Source organism: Pagrus pagrus (assembly GCF_965226575.1).
Source record: "Pagrus pagrus genome assembly, chromosome: 7".
NCBI classification, from domain to species: Eukaryota; Metazoa; Chordata; class Actinopteri; order Spariformes; family Sparidae; genus Pagrus; species Pagrus pagrus.
Genome location: NC_140191.1, coordinates 12,514,424 through 12,539,636, shown reverse-complemented (window position 1 = coordinate 12,539,636; position 25,213 = coordinate 12,514,424). Strand labels below are relative to the sequence as shown.

The window sequence follows — 25,213 nt, the reverse complement described above, 5'->3', positions numbered from 1 at the left end:
GTGCTACAAATTTGCTATAAATACACACAAGACCTCACTTCCCCTCTTAAAATGCTTTCCTCCTGTTTGCTCAAGGTGATCAATAACCCTGATTGACATGAAATGACAATAGACCATCCTCAAAGAAAAATCAGTCACCGCCTCCACTCCTCTAAGCACTTTTACCTGCGACACATTAACCAGCCCTGAGCACTGATTTGTTGGCTGCAGAATCCAGTCGTTCCCGTCGGGCCAGTTGCAGAGGGCAGGGGTGCAGGTGAAAGGAAGAGAGGGAGGGACCGAATCCAGGCAGAGAGAAGCAAAGAGGAGGAGAAAGCTAACAGAAACCAAGATGACTGGGTGAAACAAAATGGACTCAAGCAAGCCCAGGTAAAGTCTATAATTGTATCTATTTAAAAGGAACTGCTGGGAAGGTGAGGAGGCGAGGGTGCAGGATATTTAAGAGGAACATTTTACCTCATGTCTTCATTACAGTAAGTCACTTGCTCTGTGGATCCACGGACTGTCCTGTGTGTGCTGTCTTATTGATTTACTGAGGCTATAAAACTTCCTGAAGGCCTGTTCATTATCAATCAGACCCATTATCAATCTTTAAATTAGTTTTACAGCTGCTGTATGATCTACCGTCTTTCGTGTGTTACCGGGGGACAGACGGTGATTGTAAACAGGTATGACACCGTGATGAAAACGCTTGCGTCAGTCCTTTGATGTTTGACAGCATAGGCTGAGCAGATTAGTGCCGCGTACCTGTCAGCAGTGTGTTTGCTTTTGGAGTAACCTCTACTAACTGATTAAATAGGATCGTGATTACCAGTTACTGCAGTAAACTCACACCACACTTACAGTAAAAAGGTCACTTTTTTTAACGGCTACATCAGTAAGAGGTCAAACATATCGAGAATGCAGACACATTTCTCTTTGCTGTAACTTAAATCTGCAGCAGGACGTTCTGCAAGTTAGGACGGTGTTGGACTTGTGGGAACTGATGTCAGATGAGTCCTGGAGTTACACTTTGACCCGCACGACCGTGTAACAGGAGCTGAAACTATGTGAAACTGTTGGTGTCCTGTTAAATCAGTGCCACTGTCTGTGAGACGCAACAGTGGTGATTTCTGTTTCTCTGACAGCCTGGTTATCTGACTGACTTCTGGTATTTAATCTGTACATCTCTGACAGTCCTTAGAAAGCAATAGTTAACTTCTTCTTCTTCTTTTCAAGATGATATAAAATCTACATATACTGTGCTATATTTCAGGATATTTCAGGCTCAGGATTCAGTTCAGTTAAGTTCAGTTCAGACGTTTATTGTCCCTCAAGGGGAAGCTTGATTTGCAGAAGTGGGAAAAAACAAAAAAACAACGTACAAAAGAACATGGGGCATCACAAAAGCATACAACCAATGAAAAAGAAAATGCGTCTGTTCGTTGTAAAGAATCAATCCAAGAGCGTTTTAGGATGCGAGATAAATCTAAATGGTATAAGATAAAAGAAAAACACATTTCTGCCATACAAAAGTTCTTGTAAGTAACTGGATGAGTGGAGAAGTTCAGGTCGTGTGGTAATACATAAAAAGTTGGTACAGGATGCCGTTTAGATCTGACCAACCAATTCTGAAGAAAGTGAAATGTTAAGTTCTGATTGCTTTCTTAAATTTGCCAATATTAAAGGATAAGTTCAACAAAAAATAACAATTTAGTCATTATCTGCAATGCTGATGGAAAGTCGAGTGAAGTTTCGTAGAAACAAAACATTTCTGGAGCTTCACAGCAAAACTGTGTTGCACATTCTCCTAAATAACTGAAGCAGATGGGGACTTCTTTTAAAACATGTAAAAAAAAAAAAACAACTGAAGAAAAAAAATGGCTTCATACAGCTCGCCCAGCATAATCCAAGTCTCTGGAAGTCCTGAGATCCCAAAATGATTTCAAAAGACATCGTTTACACCCTGGACATCCAGTCAACTTGTGCACCCACTTTAGCAGCTACGGGTGAAGGAAATCAAATTTGGATTACGGCGGACGAGCTGTATGGAGACATGTTTTTTAATGTCAGTTGTTTACGAGAATGCTGAAACACTGTTACTGTATGTCACAGAGATGTTTTGTGGGCTACAAAAATTCACCTAACTCTCATAATCAAAATCAAATCAATTTTTTATTTATATAGCCCATAATCACAAACACATTGCCTCAGTGGGCTTTACAATCAGTACAGTGAACAATATCCTCTGTCCTTGAGGGTCATTTTTGGGTGAACTTAACCTTTAAGCTCATCAATTAACGCCTGAATAAGCAGGCTTTTCATGTGCTCAGCGCTCTGATGGTACCTCTCAGGTTTTCCGGCTCAGAAACACAGACAAGGAACCATACAGTGCCTTTTTGTACATTTTCATTCAGACATTTTTTTGTTCACGGGTTCGACATGTGAAACATGTGAGATTGTTGTCAAATCTGAGATTGTTTTGAAATGCAGTTGAAAAAGTTTTCTAAAAAATCTGGTTATTTGTGGTTTGTGCTATTTCCTTCTTAAGGTTTATGCATTTTAAAGTTAATCCAGTGCCACTGCAATCTAGTTTAGGCAATAAACGCTGTAGCGTGTGGCACTGGTTCACTTGTCTCTTTAAAAATAAACATTAAACAATAAAAAAAAAAGGGAAAAAACTCTTTGGTTGAGCTGTTCACAACCAATAGACACATGAAACAGCAGACATCCTTCATTTTGAAGGGTCAGAAGTAAAAATGTTAGAAGCCACTGTCTTAAAAGATTAAGTCTTCTGTGTTTGTTAGTTTTTGTAGCATTTGTAAAGCTTTAGTAAATTGCTTGAAATGATAACAAAGCCCACAATGTTCCTCCATTCTGTCGTCCACTCTCATGGGAAGCCTTTTGTCATAACCCACTCTTCTCTCTGGTTCCCTCACACACCTTATTTTGGTAATGAGTAACCCTGTGTGCTTGTCCTCAGCCTTTCCTCAAAAGCACCGCATGTAAACAACGGTGGGGGAAATGAGTCACTGATGGAAGAAACAATGGTGCCGTGGCGAGACGGTGTGGACGGGGAAAGGCAGAGGGACGTGGATACCAGAGAGCCAGATGTTGTTGAAGGGACGACAGCAGCTGCAGAGATCAACACTCACCGCCGGGGGTCAGCAGAGAAACACGAGAAACACAGGTTCAATACGTTTGGCTATCAGGTGAGGGAAATGAAACAGAAGTGTGAGGGTGGTGGCAGCTTCCTGTCCTGAAATCACCAGTGGTGAAATGCAACTAAGCACATGTACTCAAGCATTGTGGTTAAATACAGTTTTGTGCTGCTTTACTTGAGTATTTCCAGACTCCACTACATTTCAGAGAGGTACTTTTACTCCACTACTTTCACCTGGAGTTTTTAACTCTAAGAATATGATTGCTCGTCTAAAACTGACTTTTTTCAGTGAGAGAAATACCTCTAATCAAGACGTTTCAGTCTGGAATTGAGTCGTTTAAGTTGTATTTCTTTCTGCCAATGTTTTATTAATATTTGAACCTCATTTTAACACAGATCAACTTTTCCTAATCAACTTTTTTATGATTCTAGTGCAGCGACAGTCCCTTAATCTCTCTTGTTTCAAGATACTGACCTTTATTAATAAAACATACTTTAAAAAAATGGTTAATAATTAAAAACAGGTCAAAATATTCTCACTGTTCTGCAAAAAAAGCTCTGAGGACTCTTACAGACATTAATGTCTATATAACTTTGAGGGTTTTGCAGAGTGAACAGTTTAAGAAAGCATCACATTCTGCTTACACATTACTGCATCAGTGATAATAATCCTCTTATATACCTGACACTAAAAAAGGGACTTTTACATAACAAGCTATTTTACTTTTGTTACTTTAAGTATATTTTACTGACCCACATGTGAAAAAAAGCCAATTGCATATGTAATATGTAATTCATGTGAAAATGTTCATTAAAATGTGACTATTACTGTTACTTTTAATGTATTTTTTTACTGAGTTTGTCCATGTTTGTAAATCAACCTGAAACAGAAACGCCTGACATTCTGTCTTTCCAGCGCCGCACGAAGCAGAAGGTGGTGACTGACTTTGCAACAGTGACTAAGGGAACGTCTGCAGGGGCCAAACCCAGAGCTGCTCTGAGACAGGTCCTGTTCAGCCAGGGAGTGTCTGAGAAAAACCCTGCGTCTGAGGTATTATCTTGTCTCCTGCTCGTCACACTACATGCTGACATGCTCAAAAACAGATACAGACTTGCTCTAACTGTGTCCATGCAATCATATGACTGAAAGAACCTGCAGCAGTGCTTCTACAGTACTGCTCTGTTTGTGAACGGTATTCACAAGAACAGCTAATGACCTTTTCAAAGGAATCACTGACTCAGAAATTCCTCTTTTTTCTCTCTGACTTCTGTTTTTTTTCTCCCTGACTTCTGTTTTTTTCTTCCTATTCTTAATTCCTCTGTTTGTCATCTCTGTTTCCCCCCCTCTTAGGAGCGAGGTCAGCTGGATGTGTTGAAACAGGATCTGGGGAGTTACGCTGTGCCAGTTAGTCTAAGGTGGAGGTGGAAGGAGGAAAGTCAGGGAACAACGCTGGAGAAGAACTGGACAGAGATAGTGGACTCTCATTCTGTACGGGCCCGTAGAGTATAACTCATTTAACTATTAACATTTTTGTCACTGTCAACAAACCCCAAAACCAGCAATGAATTGATCCTACTAACAGGCAGTGATGGAATGTAACTAAGTACATTTACTCACGTGTACTTTTACTTTACTTGAGTATTTTGGCTTTCTGCTACTGTATACTTCCACTCCACTACATTTTGGAGGCAATTATTGTACTTTTTACTTCTCTACATTTATTTTATAACTTAAGTTACTTCTATTGTGTCTGCAATAGGATAAAGACAAACACTGATTCCAATAATCAGAAAAATGCTGAATATTGATCCGGCAACCGGCCAGGCTGATAATCGGTCGACCTATAGTATACAGTAAATACTACATGCATGAAAACAGATGTATAATTTACTTTTACTCAAGTTCTTTACCAAAGTAATGTTTTAACAAGATGTCTTTACTTTTACTCGAGCATGACTTTTGGGTACTTTTCACAGCACTGCTAACAAGTATTGTCCGTGTATCAAAAGCCTGATATGCTGTAGTTTATTCCTCCGTGTCAAAGAGCTTCAATGTCCAAAACTATAAAGGAAAAAACACATCATTGAGCCACACAGTTGTACTTGGTGACATGCTCCTTAATTACTATGAACATGGGCATTGTAGTTCAAAATGAATGAAAATAGTCCCCAACAAAAACAACTATTTACTCCTATTGGAGCAACTACAGTGCCCTGATTTTTTCTGGGAAATTATTTAGCATTATTTGAATATAAAAGAGCATTTTCATGACCAGTTTTTAAAGATTTATGTGCATTGTAGGAATGAATGGGTATAGGTTAGAGCTCAGAGCTTCCAACAAGCTGGGGAAGTGGGAAAAAAATGAAAAATGAAATAACACCAGTGGAGGAAAAGTATTCAGATCATTTTGCCATTTCAGAATTATATATCATATTATTGGATTGTAATTATTGACACATTAATGTGTTTATTTGTTTAATGTTGCAGCTGGCAAAGACGGAGCTAATGACCATTACTTCTTAATCTATAATAATACATCATAATCGATGATTTGTATTTGATTTTGTATCAATAATCTAGATCTGTACAGTAACTTGTAAGTGATCAAATAATTGCAGCAAACAAAAAAGCAAAATATGAAAAGAATCAAATAAAGCACCTCAAAAGTTAGTTGAGTAAAAGTACTTTAAAATATACGTTCCACCACTTACGAGTGCTTTGTGGTGTCATTGGATTTGCTGAACTTGAGACTCTTGCCATATTCTTCTGCTCTTACTGTAAAATGACTCAATCAATTCATGATGCATCTCTCGTAATCATCTCTTCTTTCTTGTCCCCTTTTCTGTTTTGTTTTAATTTTTCAGACAATGACAAAGACGCAGAGGCACCAGCAGGAGGCGCTGTGGGAGTTTGTCCACACTGAGCTCACTTACATCAACAAGCTCATTATCATAAAAGACGTACGTTTCTCATTCTCTACCTGCTGACATTGTCTCATTATTTCTTCTTATATATGTCAGAGCTGACGAGGGATTTTCCACAGGATGTTTAACAAAGCTGTGTCTGCTTCTCACAGTTGGTTATGGCAGCTCTTGTCAACATGCACCAACATGGATTTCTCCTGGAGGTCAGTGTGCAGAGCATGCAGCCTCATCTAGAGTGGAAACACACAAACATGCAGCACAACACACACTTCGTCTAAAGGCCTATTTTCCACTGATCTGCATACCACTGACATATATTGACTGGCACAACAACAACATCCGCTCAGGCTCATACAGAATACAACACACAAGTGGAAAATGAAGCACAGCGACAGATTTCCATTGAGCAGATGGAAAAATATCAAAAAGCAGGGGCGTTAAACTTTAACGCTATGATTTTTATTTTGCTTTGACTTCCTCCTGTGACAGGCGACCCCTGAGCTGCTTTTCTCCAACCTTTCCTCCATCCTCGCCGCACACCAGCTGTTCTGGCAGGAGGTGATTTATCCCATGTTACACGAGGTCCGGAGGACAGGCATGCCCTTTGACCCCATGAGGTTAGAGGCCGGCTGCCTGCAGGTATGAACTCACTGTCTGCAAGATCACACACACATTCAGAAGTGTGTTCATAGAATGTAACTATGTACTTTTATGCAAGTACTTTACTTACATACAGTTCACGGGGGTATTACAATGTTATGCTACTATACTTATATTCCCCTATACTATACTTTTTTTTTTACCACACCCTTTTATACTCTTTACTCCACTAAATGTATCGGACAGCTCAAGTTCCCAGTTTCATCGTAATGTAAAGATTTCCAAGAACATATTTGTGTATGTAAATTCTAATAGATTGTACGAGTTTAAATAAAACGACCCAACAGCATACAAAATAGTTTAAAAAAGCTCCAACTACAACCAGCTGCAACATCAAATTGCTGGTTACCAATTAAATGATCAGAAATAAGTCCAGTCAGTGTTGTAAAAAATACCCAAAAGTCCTACTTTAAAAGTAAAAGCAAAGATATCGTGTTCAAGTATTACTTTGGCAAAGGTGAAAGTCACCTAAAACTCTTTATGTATCTGATATTAACTGTACTTAAGTATCAAAAGTAACAGTAAAAGTAAATTGTACTTATATTAACATGTACACTACATGCCAAGGATCGATTGATTACTGGCTTCAATATTCAAAATTAAGACTTTTTTTTTATCCCATTGTTGATAAAATGCATTAATTAATTTTTCTTAACTTTGGTGCTGGTGCAACACGCAGTGTGCAAAGTAACTAGTAACTACAGTTATGAAATAAATGTAGTGGCCTAAAAAGTACAATATCTACCCCAAAAATGATGTGGAAGTATAATGTAGCAGAAAATAGAAATACTCAAGTTAAGTACAAGTACCTCAGAATCATATAAAATTAAATGTACTTAGTTACACTCCATCACTGTGTCCAATAATATAACATGTAATCATTTAACAGGACATAATGTGACAAAATAACATAAAAGGAGCCAGTCTATTTCACAAATAGCTCTTTAACTCCACATATTTTAATAAAAAATTGCTTATAACAGTTATGCACTAAAGTCATTTTATTTTCTTGAATTCTCTTTTGACTGACATTTTAAAATGATCAAATAAACAAAACAAAATCAGAAGGACCTTTTTAACATGTGTGAAAAAATCTAAAATGAATCAAGAATCCTCAGTACGGGAATTAAAGGTAAATAAAATAATATGTAATGAATGTGGATGAATAATCACTTTAGAGCTTTAAGCCTTCCGGATTCTCAAGTTATGAGTAATTCTCTCCGCGGGTATTAAGTTGGTCCGACACTTCTTAGAAAGTTATTTCTGATAAGACAATAAGATGAGAGATAAGAGCAGCGTTCTCAGTAAGTATTTATCATTCGTCCTACTTTCAAGTTCTGTCAGCTTACTCACATCAGCTCAATTAAAAATATTTTTTGTTGGTTGCTTTGGATTTCAGTCCGAAATGGAGTCACAGAGCTAGAGACGACTCCACAATGTTTGTTGACAAGAGTACTCCACATTGTTAAGCATTGTACTCCTTTACCACTGCCAGCCTTGCAATAAAATTTTTTTTTTTTTTTTTTTTTGAACCAGCAGAACCTGAGATAAGATCTTTTTTGATCGCATGCATTTTTCAGCTTGTAAAAACCTGGCACCTACATTACCCTTAGGTCTTGTGAGCTCAAGGGTTCCCACGCCTTCTTAAACATCTAATTCAATGACTCTTTACGGACTTTCCAGACCAAATTCTCTAAAGTTCAAGGATCCAACGCGGCATATTTTGAGACACGGATCAAGGTTAACTACTGTAACAATACTAAGAATTGTTATGATGAGAACAAGCAGGCTTTACAGAAGCTCACGGACAACAATTGAAAACAGAAGACATACATGCAGACAGCTGAACGAAGCCTATTTACTAACGTTAAAGCAACATTATGTATACATAAACATAACTTTATTACCTTCACATAACAGCTCCCCAATCATGTTGATGGTACAGTGTCTTGTAATAGGGTGAATGGTGTCTCTGTCAACTCATAACATTTTTATGATGCAATGAGTTTGCTTGTAGTTAGCACCTACATTACGTGTGACAAATAGTTACGGACCTGAGATTTGCATTCACAACGGCGGTGTTGACAATTTCTACATAATACTGCTTTAAGTAAAAAGAAAAAAAAAAAGAGCTTCAATTTTTGTTCTTGCACAAAATGTAAATATTTAGCATCTTTGACCAAAAATGTTAAGGCCTTAATCTTTTCTTGAAATTCACAAATGTTCACTGATTTCAAGGATCCTTGTAACCCTGAAGCTCATTTCTTTCTAACGCCACACCCACACCTTGTTGTCCTTGTTGTCTTCAGACATTGTCTCATCACATGACATCACTTCTTCAGTCTTACTCTGCGTCCCACATACTTTTTAATCAGAGTTTGCACATTCCACTCTAGAGCTTGACTACTTTTTCCACATATGCTGTAGTACCTGGTACCACTAAATTTCCATACACTTTTGGTTGCAGGACTGATGTTATATGTTATATATCCTTTCATTTGTGTCCCCAGTTCCATCAGCGCTTCTCTTGCTATCAGCATTATTGTTGGGAGGAGGAAAACAATATGGAGTTCACGCGCAGACAGATGGAGAGCAACCAACATTTTCTCACGTTCGTCCAGGTACAATGAGCAGCCGACACCCACATGCACAACATTCAAAGCTCGCACACTTGAACAAGCACACACACAAACCCCGTTATTACCATTCGGTACACCTCAATGGAATTCACTGTAATGACTAAGTGCTGTATTATTAATGGTGGCACAGTGTGGTTTGTGATGCTTTCACATCCTTGTGATTGAACTGTCATAGTTCACAACTTGTCACTAACGTCTTCTCCAAATGATTCAGAGCTCGACAGCATTTAAAATGATTTCTTGTTCACAGAACTGAGGTCAAGACATTTTCAGGAACTGCAAGACAAGTGTGCCCTGTAAGCACTTCTAAAACAGTTACATAAAAGCCTGGAAGACGAAAAGCCAGAATTTTAATCACATTTTTATACAAACCCGGCACTTGTGTAAAGACCCAGGTGCCACCCCTGTAAAATGTATTTACTTAACACCTGCTTTTTCACTTATGTCACACCATCACACTTCAACCAGAGTGGGAGGTGATGTTTTTTTGTTTAACAACACAGCAGACACATTTCACCAGGAAATGGACCATTTCCTGGTAAAATGTGTAGGGTGTTAAGGGGTCTTCTCATCCGAATCAAACAAAACAAAAACAACTCACTTATACCTTGTGGGAGGTTTTGTTTTGGTAGATTTGGTCTGCCATCAATCTAATGCTGTGGCGTTGAATAATGAAAGAGTAATTTCTTGGTTAATCAAGTTAATCCACAGACATCCCTGAAAACAAACCTCTTGCTCTATACATAACATCTGAGAAGCACAAACAAAATACATTTTAAAACATCGTTTAACCGTATAACCGTATAAATTCAGACTTTTTCATATTTTTTCTCATTTGTGTCCAGTGGGTGGAGACTCACCCTCAGTGTGAGCGGATGCGTCTTGGGGACATGCAGGCCAAACCCCATCAGAGGGTCACAAAGTACCCTCTACTGCTCAAGGCTGTGCTGAAATACACTGAGGACACTAACGTGCAACACACCATCAGAGGCATGGTGAGATACTTTTAAATCTTGAAGAGCTTTACCAATTAAAAGGATGGCTTATATTTTAAATTAAATGAAGCCGTATCAAGTATTTTCAGTTGTACCATCCTGCTTGCTCCTCTCCAGTTATCCAGTGTAAACAGTTTTTTGGAGGGCATCAATGACTACCTGAGACTAAAGGATGAGGAGCTCGCTCTCAACATCTCTGCTCAGAGGGTGGAGGGATACGAGGTGGAGGGAATAAACGAAGAGATTGACAAGGTAAAATATGATGTTTTCCAGTAAAGGCTGTATATTTCTTTTCAATGCAGAAGAAATATAAGCTCACAAGGTTCTGTATACTCTGTGTGCTGTATTTAATATGTACAAAATGAACTATTTAAAACAAGGCTAATAGGTTGGTTAGTTAAGTTTAGTATCACTGGAATACAGTTTAAAAAAACTATTTTATTACTTCTTAATATCACACAGGATATGAGAGTTCATGCAAAATGTCAGGCTGCATTAACAATACTGAACATTATAGATTTCTACAGAGATAAACTAATGTTTGCACTAAAATGTTTTTCTACATAATGATTACTCATGATGGATTTCCTTGACAGCATGTGAGAGAGGTCTGCCAGTTTGACCTTTCTTGCCCCATCAGAGGAGTGGGTCCTGAAGTCGTACGTAAGCTGCTGCTGGAGGAGAACTTGAAGATTCGGGGGAGAAAAGACAGTAAGGTGAGGACAGCCAGTGCACTCAGTTACTGTTCATCTCTTCACAACATCATTGTCATTGCTTTTTAACTTACTTTTTTTTCCCTCGCACATGGTATGATGCAGCTGGAGGTGGTGGCTCTACTCTTCTCAGATGTTCTTCTAATGACCAAAGTCCAGAAGAAAGGAGAGCGACTGAAAGTGGTTCGACCTCCTCTGGCCCTCGACAGAACGTTTTGTATAGCGCTGAAAGATGGCTGTGAGTAACACTTTCTTATGGTCAAGATACGAGACAGTTGGACAGTTCTGAGTACATACATAATAGATCCCATAATGGTTGTTTCCTTTCTCCCAGGTTCATTTGTTCTTGTGGAGGTAGGTGAGCTCCAGAGTGCTATGAATGTCTACATATTTGCAGCCAGCACCTCAGAGAGCTGCTCCACGTGGGTCTCCACCATCCACCAGGCAAAGGTAAAAACTGATGTACCTGACCAAAAGTTTTGAAATTATAGTAATCTAGTAAGATTTCTTAACATTCATTGTTGAATTTTCTATTTATTTCGATTTCATGTTGTCAGGAAACACTGAAGAGCTGGAGACAGGCGGAGAGCAAAAGACAAATGGAAATCTGGAAAATCCAGCAGCTGGAGGCCAAACCTGTTACAGTAGCCAAGACAGACGATATGGAGACAGAAGAGCGACCTCTTAATCAATCGGGAGAAGAGACTTTTGTGGATGAACTTACAAAGGATTTTATAATCCACCAATCGATAAACGGGAGGCTGGCATCTAAAGAAGCAGAAGAACTGAATCCTCCAGTTGATGCCACTAAGACAACTGTTGTACCTTTTATGAACTCCAAGCCCAACGACAATGATCGTAAATTAGTGCGAAGGAGCTTCGCTGGTCGGCAACAAGCAATCAGAGGATGTGAATGGATAGAAATGGGAGTGAGAAGACAACAAATTGGGATCCATACGGAGGAAGAAGCTGAATCTCTCATGATTAAAGAGCGAACTGTGACCTGGAGCCACAGGCAATCTGCCCCTAACCTGGATCATTTTGCTCGTAGTAGCGCATCTGATCCATTAAGATACAACACAACTGGACCGCACGTTCTCCTACTAGGTGGATATCCAGATGTTGACTACCCAATTGACGAAGATAGTAGTTCACAACCTGCTAACCAACCAACAATATCCAAGGAGGGGCCTGAGCTGTTAAGAGTACCGGAAGAAGGAGGAATACCATCATGGAGAGGCTCAGATTCCCAGTCTGTGAACCAGGACACAAGGAGAAATTCCATCTACAGCCAGTCTGGAGACATGGAGACGTCTCAAGAGGCTTGGAGTTTCTCCAAAAATTTGAGGTCACCTGGGTTACGCAGGAGGAGGCCAGTCAGCATCCATCAGGGTCCCTCTACTCGGCACTTCTTTCAGAGTTCAGAACAGGCTTCCTCTCCCTCCAACTCTGGCTCAGACGACAACACAAATGTCAAGAGAAACTCTCTTCCTTCTGGCCAAAGCTCAGATTCACATCGGGTGCTAAAGCTGGGCTCCCTGAAGCCGAACAAGGGGATGTTTTGGAACAGGGAAGATAGAGACTCTTCAGACCCCCAAACAATGTCTGAGTCCGAGCTGCCCGATCTTAACTTTAACAACAAAAGGCCCAAAATAAAAACCCAAAGGAGTGTGTCCAATCCTAACATCATCATTGAAGGAGACCATGGACTTCGTCTGTACTCTAATAGTCTTTACACAATACCCCAAGCAAAGGATGCACGATTCACCATCTCGGGACAGGATCCCAATGGACACAATTCACCTCTGGAGGGTCTTCTGGAAAGAGCCAATGGGAGAGTGAGGGTAAAGGACGGACTCAAAAGAGACAGAAACTTCAAAACAACCAACTTAAGGTCAAGGAATCCTTCTCCCTCCCCCTCGTTTTCCACCACACCCTCACCACCGCCCAGTGATGGAGACAGAGACACAGGGTGGGAGGAGGAGGTGGCGTTGATGCGACATAGAGCTCTCACAGTGAGTAAAGGATGGAAGGAGCAGCTGGTGGATGGAGATGAAGATGAGAAGAGGGACAGGTTAGTATGACGAAGTGTGCTTTACTTTCACATGTTAGTCATTGTTTGACTAATTAACAAGTTGTTAATTAGGTGGGTAATGTCTGGAAAAAAAGCATCTGGCCGCCCATTCACAGTGCAAAACAAGTCAGACTACAATACTAGAAACAGAAAGCACAATTTGTCGCATTTCCAAATAGGCAGTCATTGATAAACAAAAATACAATAAAGAAGGGAGTGATTATGAAAAGAGAGCTTCAAAATTTGTCAAAAGAAGAAACATGCAGGTGTCACATGTCAATTATTGAAATTGATGTGTGACTCAAGAGTGGAATATCCCTTTGTCTTCCAAATCGTGGTGGGACTTCAGTATTCTCAGTCTCGGCATCTGAAAGCCACAGTTTTGCATGTAGAAGCAGTCCCCAGTTTTCAACACATGAAGAAACTTTACCTGTTTGTTTATTTATCTAGCAGTTTAGTCTGTTCAGTCTGTGAGCCCGTGAGCCCCAGAACAGGCACATAACTGGATTAGCAAAAGTAAGTAGAGCGAGTGAGGCTCTCGGAGGTGTGTGTTTTTGTTGATCCGGCTATCTGCCCTCAAAAAAAGTAATTTGCCGAAAAACACTGACTTCAGGAATTTTAATTACATGTAAACTTTGTGATGTGTGATTTATCACAAGAGGCAGAATAACCTATTTGAAGTGCAATACTATTATTTATGAATATACGTATTGAATAATAAACACTTAAACACTTATGATATGTAGAAGTTCCCCCTTAACTTTATATGTAAGTATTAAATAAACACGTTTATGTATAAGTTTGCATTAAATGTATTTTAATACGTTATTTAATTAATTCACATTGAATCAACATGTTAGAAACACTTGCATTAACTGTGACCCTTTACATTGAACTTGTGCAATAAAATCAGATGGAAAATCTACATTAAAATACATACATAAGTATATATATAATATATATAATGATATATATAATATGTTATTAAAATACTTAAAGTCACTGCTTTAAGCAAATGATCATCTATGGCTCTGTGCCGGTGACAGGAGAGGCAGAACAATGAAATGAAGGTTAAATGCTCTGTGACATTATAATATTTTGGTAAAAATTACCATTATTCAACGCCATAGCTCAAGAACAGCAAATTCTAGTTTGAGTGTGGGAACTTTAAGGCACAATGTACAAAGTTAACAGTTTACTTGTTGAAAACAGAACAAAAACAACACGAGAAAAACCAACAATTGACAGAATAAAAGGCTGAACTAGTGTTGATGCATCATTTTGCTTCAGTAGGGTGTAGGATGCTCTCTGACGAAAGCCCAGGTCCTCTTTTTACACAATCTAGATGTTCTTTGAGATTCAAATTGTTTGTGTTATTAAGATGATCTACATTGTCTGAGTCTCCATTTACTGCCTTTGACGCAGAACATGTCATTGGCATCACAGATGTCTCGCTTCTCTTTGCTTCTCTCTTAAATAACAGACAGTTAGATTTCAATATGCTCTTAATATATTCTCAGTTTGTTTTCCCCTTAATAAGGACATGTATTTTTAAACTGCAGTCAGATCTTTACTATTGAAATTAGTTTTCGGTGTTGAGTAGGCTCGTAATGGACAGACTGTTCGGTGAGAATGGAAACATAAAATTACCGTTTGTTCCATGTTTCTCACCTCAGAGTGCTGTGTGCCTGCTCAAGTCCTAATTTGCATAACAAGTGCATGTTGTATCTCATGAAACGTTTGCTAAAACTTTGTTTTTGCTTTCTACTGATTTAATGTCTTACTCTGTACAGAGCATTGTTTAAGCTCTTTGTCTCTTTTATTTCTCATAATCTTCAGATGTTGAATACCCTGGATAATGTGTTGATTATCATATTGGGCATGCCAATATTTTATACTTTTTTGGCCCATAGACAGCATTTAGTCTTTGCAGTTATCATTATAAAGTTACAATGCAACTTGATACAGAGATTGACCTTCTGTTTTCCATCCGTCCTTCAGTGTTGTCTTTTCGGACGGTGTAAACGTGGACTGGTCCGGTTGGTGCTTTGATGATGATGAAGTCATGGATCATTTAGAACCCGGACATGAGGGGCTTCTGGAGGGCATCAGCCGATCTTTGGCCTTTTGGGACCTTCAAGGACATGATGACGGAGAGTGTAGTCAGGTGTAGCTCTGAAGCTGTACTGTGTCCTGTAGTCACTGTTTGGATCCAGAACTAGACTGCCAATGGACTGAATAATGCAAACTCAAAATTCAGTCCATGAATATGAACTGCAGAGACAAATTAATAAGGACAGAGGGATTGTTCATGAAAAACTGAAGCACACAGAAGAGGAAATGGACCTTTGCAAACAGAGTAAATTAAACATCTTCCCAGCACTTGGCACAAAGGTCTTCAATCTGAATTTATAGGCCACAATAATCCTGTAATTAATGTATAATAATGTATAATGAGTATTTAGAATTATACATAAACATGTGGTCAGTGTTTTGTGTTAATATAATGAAACATTATTTTTATAAATTAGTGTATATATTATTGAAACATTGTTTGCTGATGCGGCCGCCAACGGAGAGACGGACACTGTAAATTTCTGTATATATTATTTATATCAGTCATGAGAAAGAGAGCTTGTGTTTGTAAATAATGTAATAAAAGAAACCAGATCTATTTCTGTTGCGTTTGCTTTATTTCAAAACATTTTATTCTTAGTAGTTACATATAGAAACAGATCCTCACATACAGTAAAACAACCAAAAACAGTTACAACTCAGATTACAGGATAATACATTTCAAATTCGACAACAGTGCTGCTACAACGTCTGCTCTGAAATTATATTTACAAAACTTGTGCAAACAACAGTTTCCCAAGGTGTTGAAGGCATGAAGAAGACGGATCTCACTTCAGTTTAGGACCGTGAGATCTGTCCTGCGACGCCTCTGCTTCAATGTGTCTTTACTTTTTCTCTCGGCTCCTTTCTCTCTCCTCCCGCTCGTTGGAGGTGGTATGAACAATCGTCTCCAGCGCGGGGTACTGGAAGATCCTTTTCCTCTGTGGGAAGAAAGATATGTAAAGTTGTTTAAATGAGCAACACTGGAGTCCACTTCAAAAAATGTGATGCGTGAATGCATGTATCTATAATTCATGTTTAGCATTTATTTCTTATATAACATTAGAAATCGGTAAATAAGATAAGATCATTTCACTCCATTAAAAAACAAATGCAAAACATTTTCTTGAATCCAACACAAAATGTTCCCTTATTTCAAGATTTTGCAAGACATTTGAAAACTGGAATCATCCCATACATCTGTCTTTGTTTTGTTTTGTTTTTCCTTCTCTAAAATAACAAAAATTGTATTTTTAATTTTTGGATTTTAATTTCTAAAATTTAATACAGGGTTAAATGACTTTTCCCAGCACTATGAAGTACTGGTCTTACCCTTTGGTGGTTCAGGAACATCTTAACCAAAACCAGCAGCAGAACGAGGAGGAGAATGCTGAGACCGACCACGGCAATGGTGTTATTTGAGACACCCGATGATTTTCGTCCACTCAGACCACCTGCGAGGAAAAACAACAATAACACAGTCAGATAAAGGCACAATATGATTAATGGCATCAATCCAGTATGTTGATATATTTTGAGTATATTTATTCATAGCTTACCCATCAGTGGAATATGGTGTGTTACATTTCCCAGAATGCCCTCTTTCCCATAGAAACGGCATGTCCATTCGCCCTGGTTCTCCTCCGACACCTTGCCTAAGCTTAGCGTCTTCCCTTTCTGGATGGGCCCGACTGACTGGGTGCCGTTGAGGTCATAAACCACATGAACCCACTCGTAGTCGACGACTTCGCTTGTGTCGGTCAGCTGGCAGGTCAGTGTCATGGAGTCTCTTTTCTTTGACGGGGTGCTGCTGTCAACTGAGAGAAAAACAGGACGATTAAATGTATTATTTTAAGATAAAAAAACAAACAGCTGAAACTCGAGCTTTAACTGAATCTGTGGAGGCTTACTTTTAGCAACGACAAGCTGCATGTTTCGAGCCAGCCGATGTTCCTTTACGATCCCAGAGCATCTGTACGTGCCCTCGTCCTCAAACTCAACCTCTTTCAAAGTGGCAGACTGATCCAAGGTGGGCTGAGAGGACGGCGAGGATGCAATGAAAGAAGCAGGGAGGCGATCAGGAGTGTGTATGAAAAGAGACCCAGGTTTGAGTTTCGCCCAGGCTGGTTCAGTTGGCAATAACTCAGGGCTGAACACACAGGGGAGCGTGACGGCAGATCCCACAGCAGCGTAGACTTTAGTGTCGTCTTTGGATGGTTGGATGATTCCTGTGAGAGAAAGAGGAGGGTTTAGGAACATTTGTCATGAAAAAAGATGAACCAAACAGCTCAAGATATTTCAGTTTTCTGCATCTCTTTTGAGTCTTACCCTTCACATTCAGGGTTGCCGAAGCTCGCCCCTCTTTGCCCTCGTAGCCCACGACACAGGTCCAGTTTCCTGTCATTGTCGCAGATGCCTTTTCCTCCAGAACACTTTTAGCAGTCCCAAATGGGCTGTTGTTCAGCATCCACCGCACAGTGACTCCGTAAGGCTCTGGAGTCATGTCACACCTGATTGAAACGTCATTCCCCAACATGGGCTCCAACGGAGAGACAGACACTGTAAAGGGTACAGGTGAGGATGAGATTATTGCCATGTATTACAGCTGGTTTCTGATCCAGATGTACACATTCAGGTCTAATGAAATGAGAGCCCTTAGTTCATGGGTTCTGTAACATCAAAAATGTATATTCTGTAGTAAATTTTTATTTTATGAATGACTGACTTCTATTTTAAAGCGAAAGACAGTTGATTTTTGAGTCTCATCCCACGGACACTTTGGGTTGGCAGCTCAGGACGGACACCAACCCAAAGCATCTGTCTTTGAAGACCTGGGGATGAGACTCACTTTTTTGCTTTAAAAACTGAATAAACAAAGTGAAAAAAGTTCTTCTGCATTGATTTAACAAAGAAAACCACCATTCAAGAATAGACAATCAAAAATTCGGGGGCTTTAAAGCTGCATATTATTTTCGTACCTTTAATGATTATGAGCTTGACCATGTTTTCAGTGGCCCTGTGATCGTTTGCCACCCTGCAAGAGTAAATTCCTCCGTCCTCCTCTCTCACGTCGTTAATCTGCAGGCTGAAGTCGCCTCGTTCAAACTGGGAGTGGGGGCATTTTGCGCGTTGGGTCCCTTTGGGTGACCAGCTAGAGCCCCAGTACTGCAGACCGTTCTTTTCCTTTCTCCAAACAGTGCTGCAGAGGAAGGTGTCACAAACAATACAGTGTCATCAGTGTACAGAGACAAGTCTTAAGTCTTGAAGGAAGATAGTGAGGGTGTTTGGAGCTGGATACACAAAGCAAGGAGAGGCAGCAAACTAAACTTGTGTCTTACCCTTTGTTGACTTTGCTCCACATGATGGCAGGGGCGAATCTGGATGAAGAGCTGCATTTACAGGGCAGCACAGCCTGAGAGCCTGCTTCAGCGAACACCGTTTCTTGACATTGAGCCCCTGAGGAAGAAAACATGAAACAATTAAAAGAAAGAAAAGAAAGAAAAGGCTGCCAAAAATGTACATCTGATGAACATTTTATTGCCAAAAGTTGTCACAAATTTACCTGTTATAAGAAAGGTAATCACACCAAAGATGAAACACTCCGACAGCATCTTTTTGTTGCTTTTGTTTTGGTAAAAACGTAACTTTAATCTCCCTCTCTTGAGCTTCTACTGACTCTGTTTTCAGCCTCCCTAGGTCTGTCGTTCTCTCTGCTCGATGCGCTCTCTCATGTGTTTTCGTAGGTGGGGTTGATGAGGTATATATGTTCCTCTGTCTGATCATGTGACTTCTGGCTTTGATGTGGTCTGTCTGTGTCAGCTTGGAAACTGTAAGACAGAGATGTAAACAGGGAGACCCACACTCGCCCACGGATTCTCTCTCATTCGTTCGGGTTTCTTCACATCAAATAGCCTACCTTACCAAAAAGATGTAACATTATTCAAGTTGAAAGCCACAGCATACACAAGAAACACAGACAAAGTGCAGTAACATCTATAGTAAGACAAACTGTATTTGTACCTCAAAATGCAGTAATTATTTTGAAAATGCTTTTATCCAAAATAAGTAGTATGTCACAATTATTCTTCATACTGCATTGAATGTTACCTGTTTACAAATCACTTCAGCATGATTCACGGAAGCTCTAGTTGTTGCTTTGAAACCGAAATGGCAGAAGTGCAACGCCAAACCAATCCTCCTCCGTCACTGCCAGTCACCGCTGGTTAACTCACAGCTCCCATCATAACCATCAGCAGCAGCAGCAGTTTGGTGAGAACGAGGCCCTTCAGTAATATGGTATCCTGTTCTGGTGGATATTCATGAAAGTGAATCATCCTCATCTTTCTCACTTCTCTGTTTTCCTTTTGCGTCAGTTCTTACAGCAACGAAACAGGCCTACACTGCCAGTCAAATGTTTGTTTAACAGCCTAGGTTTTAGCATATTTCAATGAATGTCAACCATAGGGATTGTGGTTCATTGTAAATGTGAAAGTAAAAAAAAATAAATAGGTTGAGTTTTATAGAGTAATATCTTTTTATTTTGTTTTACAACTGGTGCTAGCTCTGCCTGTGTTTTAAGCTTTTATTGGCATAATGCCCATAGGTGCCCTTCTAGTGGAGAAAACATGATAAAGTATCCTATAGGGTGCCCTTCCAGTGGAAAAAATGTAGTGAAGTTCCCATGTCATGACTTTCTGCGTGCTGGTGCCCCACAACATACAGATGCTACTCTTTTTTTTATCGGCCCCTTTTTTCGCTAGCCAGACTTTTCTCGCACACTTACCAATACTTAAACTTTAACTACTATTTAAAGGGTAACTCCACCAATTTTACACATTAAAGTGTGTTTACAGGTCTTGGAGAGTACTACTACATATGTGAAAATGCATATGTGCCTCCAGTGATGTCACTCAGCAGCTAAGTTGCATTGTGGGTAATGTAGGTGCTAGGTTTTGAAAGAGAAGAAGAATATATAGTTTAAAACAGCCAATTTTTGTTTCCATACTATGTTCAACACTCTTAAAGGAGTGAAATGCTACAGGAATAGACTGCTTTTCAAAACCTGGTGCTTACATTACCCACAATGCAACTTAGCCATTGAGTGAGATCACTGGAGGCAGTTTATTAGATAACGTGCAGCTTCATCTGGAGCCACAAAAGGTTTCATACTACTTTTTTTCCACATATGTAGTAGTACTCCCCAAGACCTGTAAACACACTTTAATGTGTAAAATTGGTGGAGTTACCCTTTAAGGGTCCTGTTAGGTCCTTCAAGACAAAGATTTGGGGAATTGATCAACTGATATAAGACACTTGTGACAGAGAAAAGAAAAGCTGATCTTACTGTGACAAATGAAAGGTTACCTTACAGAGGAAAATCAGGAAAATATAACAGTTAGCTTTACAGCTCATGTGTCAGGTGTTTTTGCATTTTTCAACAAACACAGAAGTCTAGAAAAACTGTAATGAAAAAAAGGTTTGGGAAAACTACTTTAAGTCGAAAGCACAGCTAGATAGATAGCTGATTGTGATAGATACACAGATTGATGCATAGATGGATACAACTGAGAATATGTGGGTGAAACCACAGAGCTGTTTTTCTTAATCTTGTGGAGACGTTTTCCCTGGTAACCGCCATGGTGTGACTGCTGCGTGAGTGATACTGTAAGCCTTAAGTCTTTTCATCTCATCCACCTCGAACTTCCTACTCGCACTAAAGGCTGTCAGCCTTCAAATTTAAATCAGTGTCGCACTTGTTTCAGACTGGGGCTTCAAATAAGAACAAACTGTTCAAACTGTGTTGGGGGCTGTGTTGGGGGCATCTGTGGGTCACATGTGTGAGGTGGTCTTTCCTAGAGCTGATGATTAGTCACCTGCACTGTATCTGAATATGAGGTGAAAGTTATGCGAAGGAAAATGCCCCTCACATGGAAACAATTGAGCTTCGAGCGTGAGGAAATGCAGATGATTATGTTAATAAGGACACGCTTGGAAAATAGTCAAATCAGATTGCTTCTGTAGAAATACAGCAAGTGAGTAGTTTGTTCCTGTTTCAAGCTCTCACGTCATTGTTCTTGCATTAACCCTTAACAAGCAAGAAAACACATTAAATACTCAGGTGTAAGACTGTCTGACTTATTGTAAACACTGGTATAATTTCAATAACTGACATGATTATTTCACAGTATTCTGGACCGTATGTGTAGGTGATGATTTATGATGTTCCACTGGGTTTTACTGGCAGAGGAAGCAGCACTCAGATTAACACATGCTGCTCTACTGAGAAATTCTTAATTTTGTTAAGTCAGCATTTTGGTCAGCGCTGTGCTGAGTGCGACATGGAAACATGACTGCTTATCTGTGATGCAACAACTAATGCATAATAAAAGTTTCTTCTGGAAATGATTAGGTAAACAAATACTGCATGCTAATCTTTGATTACTCATCCTGCACGTACGTATCGATTTATCCTTTATCATTTGTATTGTGTCTTTTTAGGCTACTGTGGATCCAAAGTCTCTCAGCTATCTTTTTGCATATTTAAAAGAAGGTTAAAAAAGTTTCTTGCAGCACACATGCAGGCACTTACAGTAAGACAGCAGCTCTTCTCTGCACAGGTCATTGCAGTGTGGTTTACGTTAAAGCTGAATGGAATCTAATGTTTTTTTAAAAAATGTTTTGTCTGGTTTGAATTTCCACACACATACCGACGTCTTAGCCATAATGAAATTAAGACAAAGATCAGTTTTGGCGTACTTGCTTCTTTGAAAATGACAAAATATTCCATCTAGGTCTTTAGAACAGTAAGACTGAAAGTATCAGTATCTGTGTATGTGCGTCTGTGTGTTTTGGGTGTGTATGTGTGACGAGAGAGACAGAGACAAAGACAGAGAGAGAGAGAGTAGATAACATCATGGATGTCTGCAGGTTTTAATGTTTTCATACCAGCTGATCTCACTAATTAAAACTGATCAGGTTTTCAGATTTTTTTTTAGTTTGAACGAAGACCTGCAAACTTTCAGTTCTCCAACACTTAAATACATTATAACTAGGCCACATGAAAGCTGACAGTGTACTCATTTTCTTCATGTAATATAGAGTTTGCCATAATAAAACACAAAGCTGAAAACAGGCTGTTTTTCAGAGCTCATGACTTTCTAGACAAGTGTTTTTCTACCTTGGTCCTCTGGTACTGCTAACTCCCTCTACTGGGTTAAAAATGTAGTAAAAACAGCAAAGACTGTCGAGCGATTGTTTTTGCGCCTCTCCAATGACAATACGGTACCAGCGCTATGCATTGTGGGACACAGAGTAAGATGGAGGCGGCCAGCAGGAGCATGTTGAAGCCTCAATAACATAAAGTTTTAAGTGTCATATAACTGTATAAGGCTATTATTTATGTTGTGTTGTAACAACATCAAAGTTTAAATTGACACATCATCGCTGCTGGAGCTGGAAACGGGTAATGTTCGCGGTTATACCGCATTTAATGTAGCTAACGTGCTAGCGAAAGCTAAAGCTAAGGGTCAATGTGAAGATACTTGAAAAGCTAACGAAGCTAATGCTGTGTTTGATAGAAAGAAACCCTGACCTAATAACACGTTAAAACACAGAGAATAAGCGTCGAATAACCATTTTAAAACGGAAAACCTTAAATGTAAAGCTGAATTTTATTGTGTTCACGTAGACAACGTCAGTCATGTCTGCGCTGGGAGGGTTACTGAAGGCTGGAGCGTCCTTCTGTCAGTCTGCTGGGACTCTGCTCCACACAGCAAGGACCTTTTCTACAGGTGAGCACTGTTACTGATTTTAATATGTACTGATAATTGATGTGTAGCCTCAATCGGTTTGTTTTGTGTCTGCACTGCAGCATCAGCGTTACTTGTTATGCCTACAGTGCATACTCTTGTTAATTATGTCAGTGACTATGCATGGCCACTGGGTGAAATAAAATCAATCAAGACAGTCTTAATTCCCCACTGTAGAAATTAGGTCAGCAACAGCACCAGAAACAGAGCACATAGGGATCCAAAACTAGTACAACGGCACCATAAATCAAAACTAGAAACCGTCTGCCAGTATAAAGAAGGAAAGGAGAGCAAACATTAAGATGGAAAAATGTACAATAGGAAAAGCTTTATACATCACCTAAGGTCAGTATACTTATATTTACTTCCCAGTGTGCATTAAAGGGGCACTATGTAGTTTTGCAGAAGAAATTCAAACTCAGTTTTATATTAAACTTAACAATATTATTGAGGTAACAATACAAACTCAGAGGGTGCTGCGATGCTGCGTTTGATAAGTCAATGTAGGCAATTTAGCCTCATATTTTCTGCTCTGTTTATCGGCTAGATAATCCCGATAAACATGGTGATGATTTAGTGGTCCGATCCATCTGTGATTTTCATTATTGTTTTGTTTTTAAAATGATTGCATAAAATGATTGTTTGTAATGCCTATTACTGTGTCCAAATGTTTTCAAATAATTAGTTTTGTTTGTCTGAACAACAGTCTAAAACACAAATATGTCCAGTTTACAGTGATACAAAGTAGAAACAGTTCAGGATAAATGACTTACTGAAAAAGGATTGCAAAAAATGTCTTGGTTAATTTTATGTTGATCTTGTAATCAATCTACTTGTAGCAGCACTAAGTGCAAATCACATTCAAGTACTCAATACTGACATGAAACGATGTGTCTGCTTCAGGTACATGCTGCCTGATCAGGATGCATGCCATCCCTGAGCTGAAGAAGGTGGACAGGTGGACTGAGAAGAGGAGCATGTATGGAGTTTATGATAACATCGGCATCTTAGGTAAGTCTCCAGAACCAGTTAAAGCCTTTCTTTCTTTCTCTCTTCTTTATCCCAACTACGGTGCATATACAAACCTATCTCCTCACTTTGTGTCTGCAGGGGACTTTAAAGCTCATCCCAAAGACCTAATCGTGGCTCCCTGCTGGGTGAAGGCTTTCAAAGGCAACGAACTGCAGCGTCTGATTAGAAAGAAGAGGATGGTGGGAGACAGAATGATGACTCTGGACAGACATAACCTGGAGAAGAGGCTCCGCTTCCTCTACAGACGCTTCAACCGCACTGGCAAACACCGCTAACATGGAAGAAACTAAACTGGCAAATACATCAGACCAGCCAATAAGGACTGTTTGAATCGGTGTGATTTCATGCTGTCAATAGCTGTATATTGCCATTTTTTCTAAGTTAATATCATATAAAGAGAAATAGTGTGTGTTTCAGAGTGGCACACTTCCTGTGTTCCTGTTTGTTTGTTTTTGGTCCCATTGAAATACATGATATAAAAAACAGAAATGAAGCCTTTTCTTTTTTACTTATTCTAACCAACAAACTTCCTTTATCTCCCAGACACCAACAAGCTGGTTGCATTTGCTGTGATTCTTCTTTCATTCTTATCTCAGAATAAAGAATGAGCATCAACTCAGACAGTTCAGAGATGAGAATGAGGGGAGCCATTAAAATATTAAATAAACGGTGAGTGTGCTTATTCGCGGGCCAACAATGAATACAGTGTTGATGCTCGGGTTTGCTCTAAAGCCACAGACCATTTTCAAAGCATCAATGAATATGTGCATCAATAGTTTTTTCCATAATGATGACATTTATAATAATAAACTTTCTTTCTAAAGCGCCTTTTTAAAACCAGAGTTGCCATACAATATAGCTACGAAGATAGCAAATCAGAGAGAAATTGGTGCAACCAGATTTCAAGAGCAACAAAACCAGAAAGATGTAGATAAACGAGAATGGTACTCGGTAGAGACCAGTCCCCTTTTGTACTCCCTCATGGACACCAGCCACCTAATACGCCTGTTTTTTTTCCCCTTAAGATCCATGCATTATTCCCTGAGAAATTAAGGAAAATGTCGAAAACGCCCTGTTTCACAATGTTCCTGCATTTGTTCCTCTATCTGG

The 25,213-nt window shown here is 39.4% G+C and overlaps 3 protein-coding genes across 3 annotated transcripts; 2 read left to right on the top strand and 1 right to left on the bottom strand.

Annotated features, from left to right (window-relative positions):
- The first annotated feature begins 320 nt into the window (after nt 1–320).
- On the top strand, nt 321–15,717 carry plekhg6 (pleckstrin homology domain containing, family G (with RhoGef domain) member 6). The gene is made up of 15 exons (XM_084356337.1): nt 321–369; nt 2,963–3,191; nt 4,059–4,193; nt 4,494–4,631; nt 6,008–6,103; nt 6,220–6,270; nt 6,557–6,706; nt 9,238–9,348; nt 10,212–10,361; nt 10,479–10,613; nt 10,958–11,077; nt 11,180–11,312; nt 11,409–11,524; nt 11,632–13,148; nt 15,150–15,717. The coding sequence occupies exons 1-15, from the start codon at nt 350–352 to the stop codon at nt 15,319–15,321; spliced, it is 3,273 nt and encodes a 1,090-aa protein (XP_084212463.1). The 5' UTR covers nt 321–349; the 3' UTR covers nt 15,322–15,717.
- Nucleotides 15,718–15,879: 162 nt separating this feature from the next.
- On the bottom strand, nt 15,880–19,490 carry lag3 (lymphocyte activating 3). Its single transcript, XM_084357185.1, has 9 exons — nt 19,371–19,490; nt 18,826–19,090; nt 18,602–18,719; nt 18,242–18,462; nt 17,592–17,822; nt 17,174–17,491; nt 16,823–17,080; nt 16,596–16,717; nt 15,880–16,204 (listed from the first exon to the last, which is right to left on the bottom strand). The coding sequence occupies exons 2-9, from the start codon at nt 18,872–18,874 to the stop codon at nt 16,109–16,111; spliced, it is 1,413 nt and encodes a 470-aa protein (XP_084213311.1). The 5' UTR covers nt 18,875–19,090; nt 19,371–19,490; the 3' UTR covers nt 15,880–16,108.
- Nucleotides 19,491–22,537: 3,047 nt separating this feature from the next.
- Nucleotides 22,538–24,596, top strand: mrpl51 (mitochondrial ribosomal protein L51). Its single transcript, XM_084356738.1, has 4 exons — nt 22,538–22,725; nt 22,951–23,053; nt 23,975–24,082; nt 24,182–24,596. Exons 2-4 carry the CDS (start codon nt 22,963–22,965, stop codon nt 24,376–24,378), a joined length of 396 nt encoding a protein of 131 aa, XP_084212864.1. The 5' UTR covers nt 22,538–22,725; nt 22,951–22,962; the 3' UTR covers nt 24,379–24,596.
- The last annotated feature ends 617 nt before the right edge of the window (nt 24,597–25,213 follow it).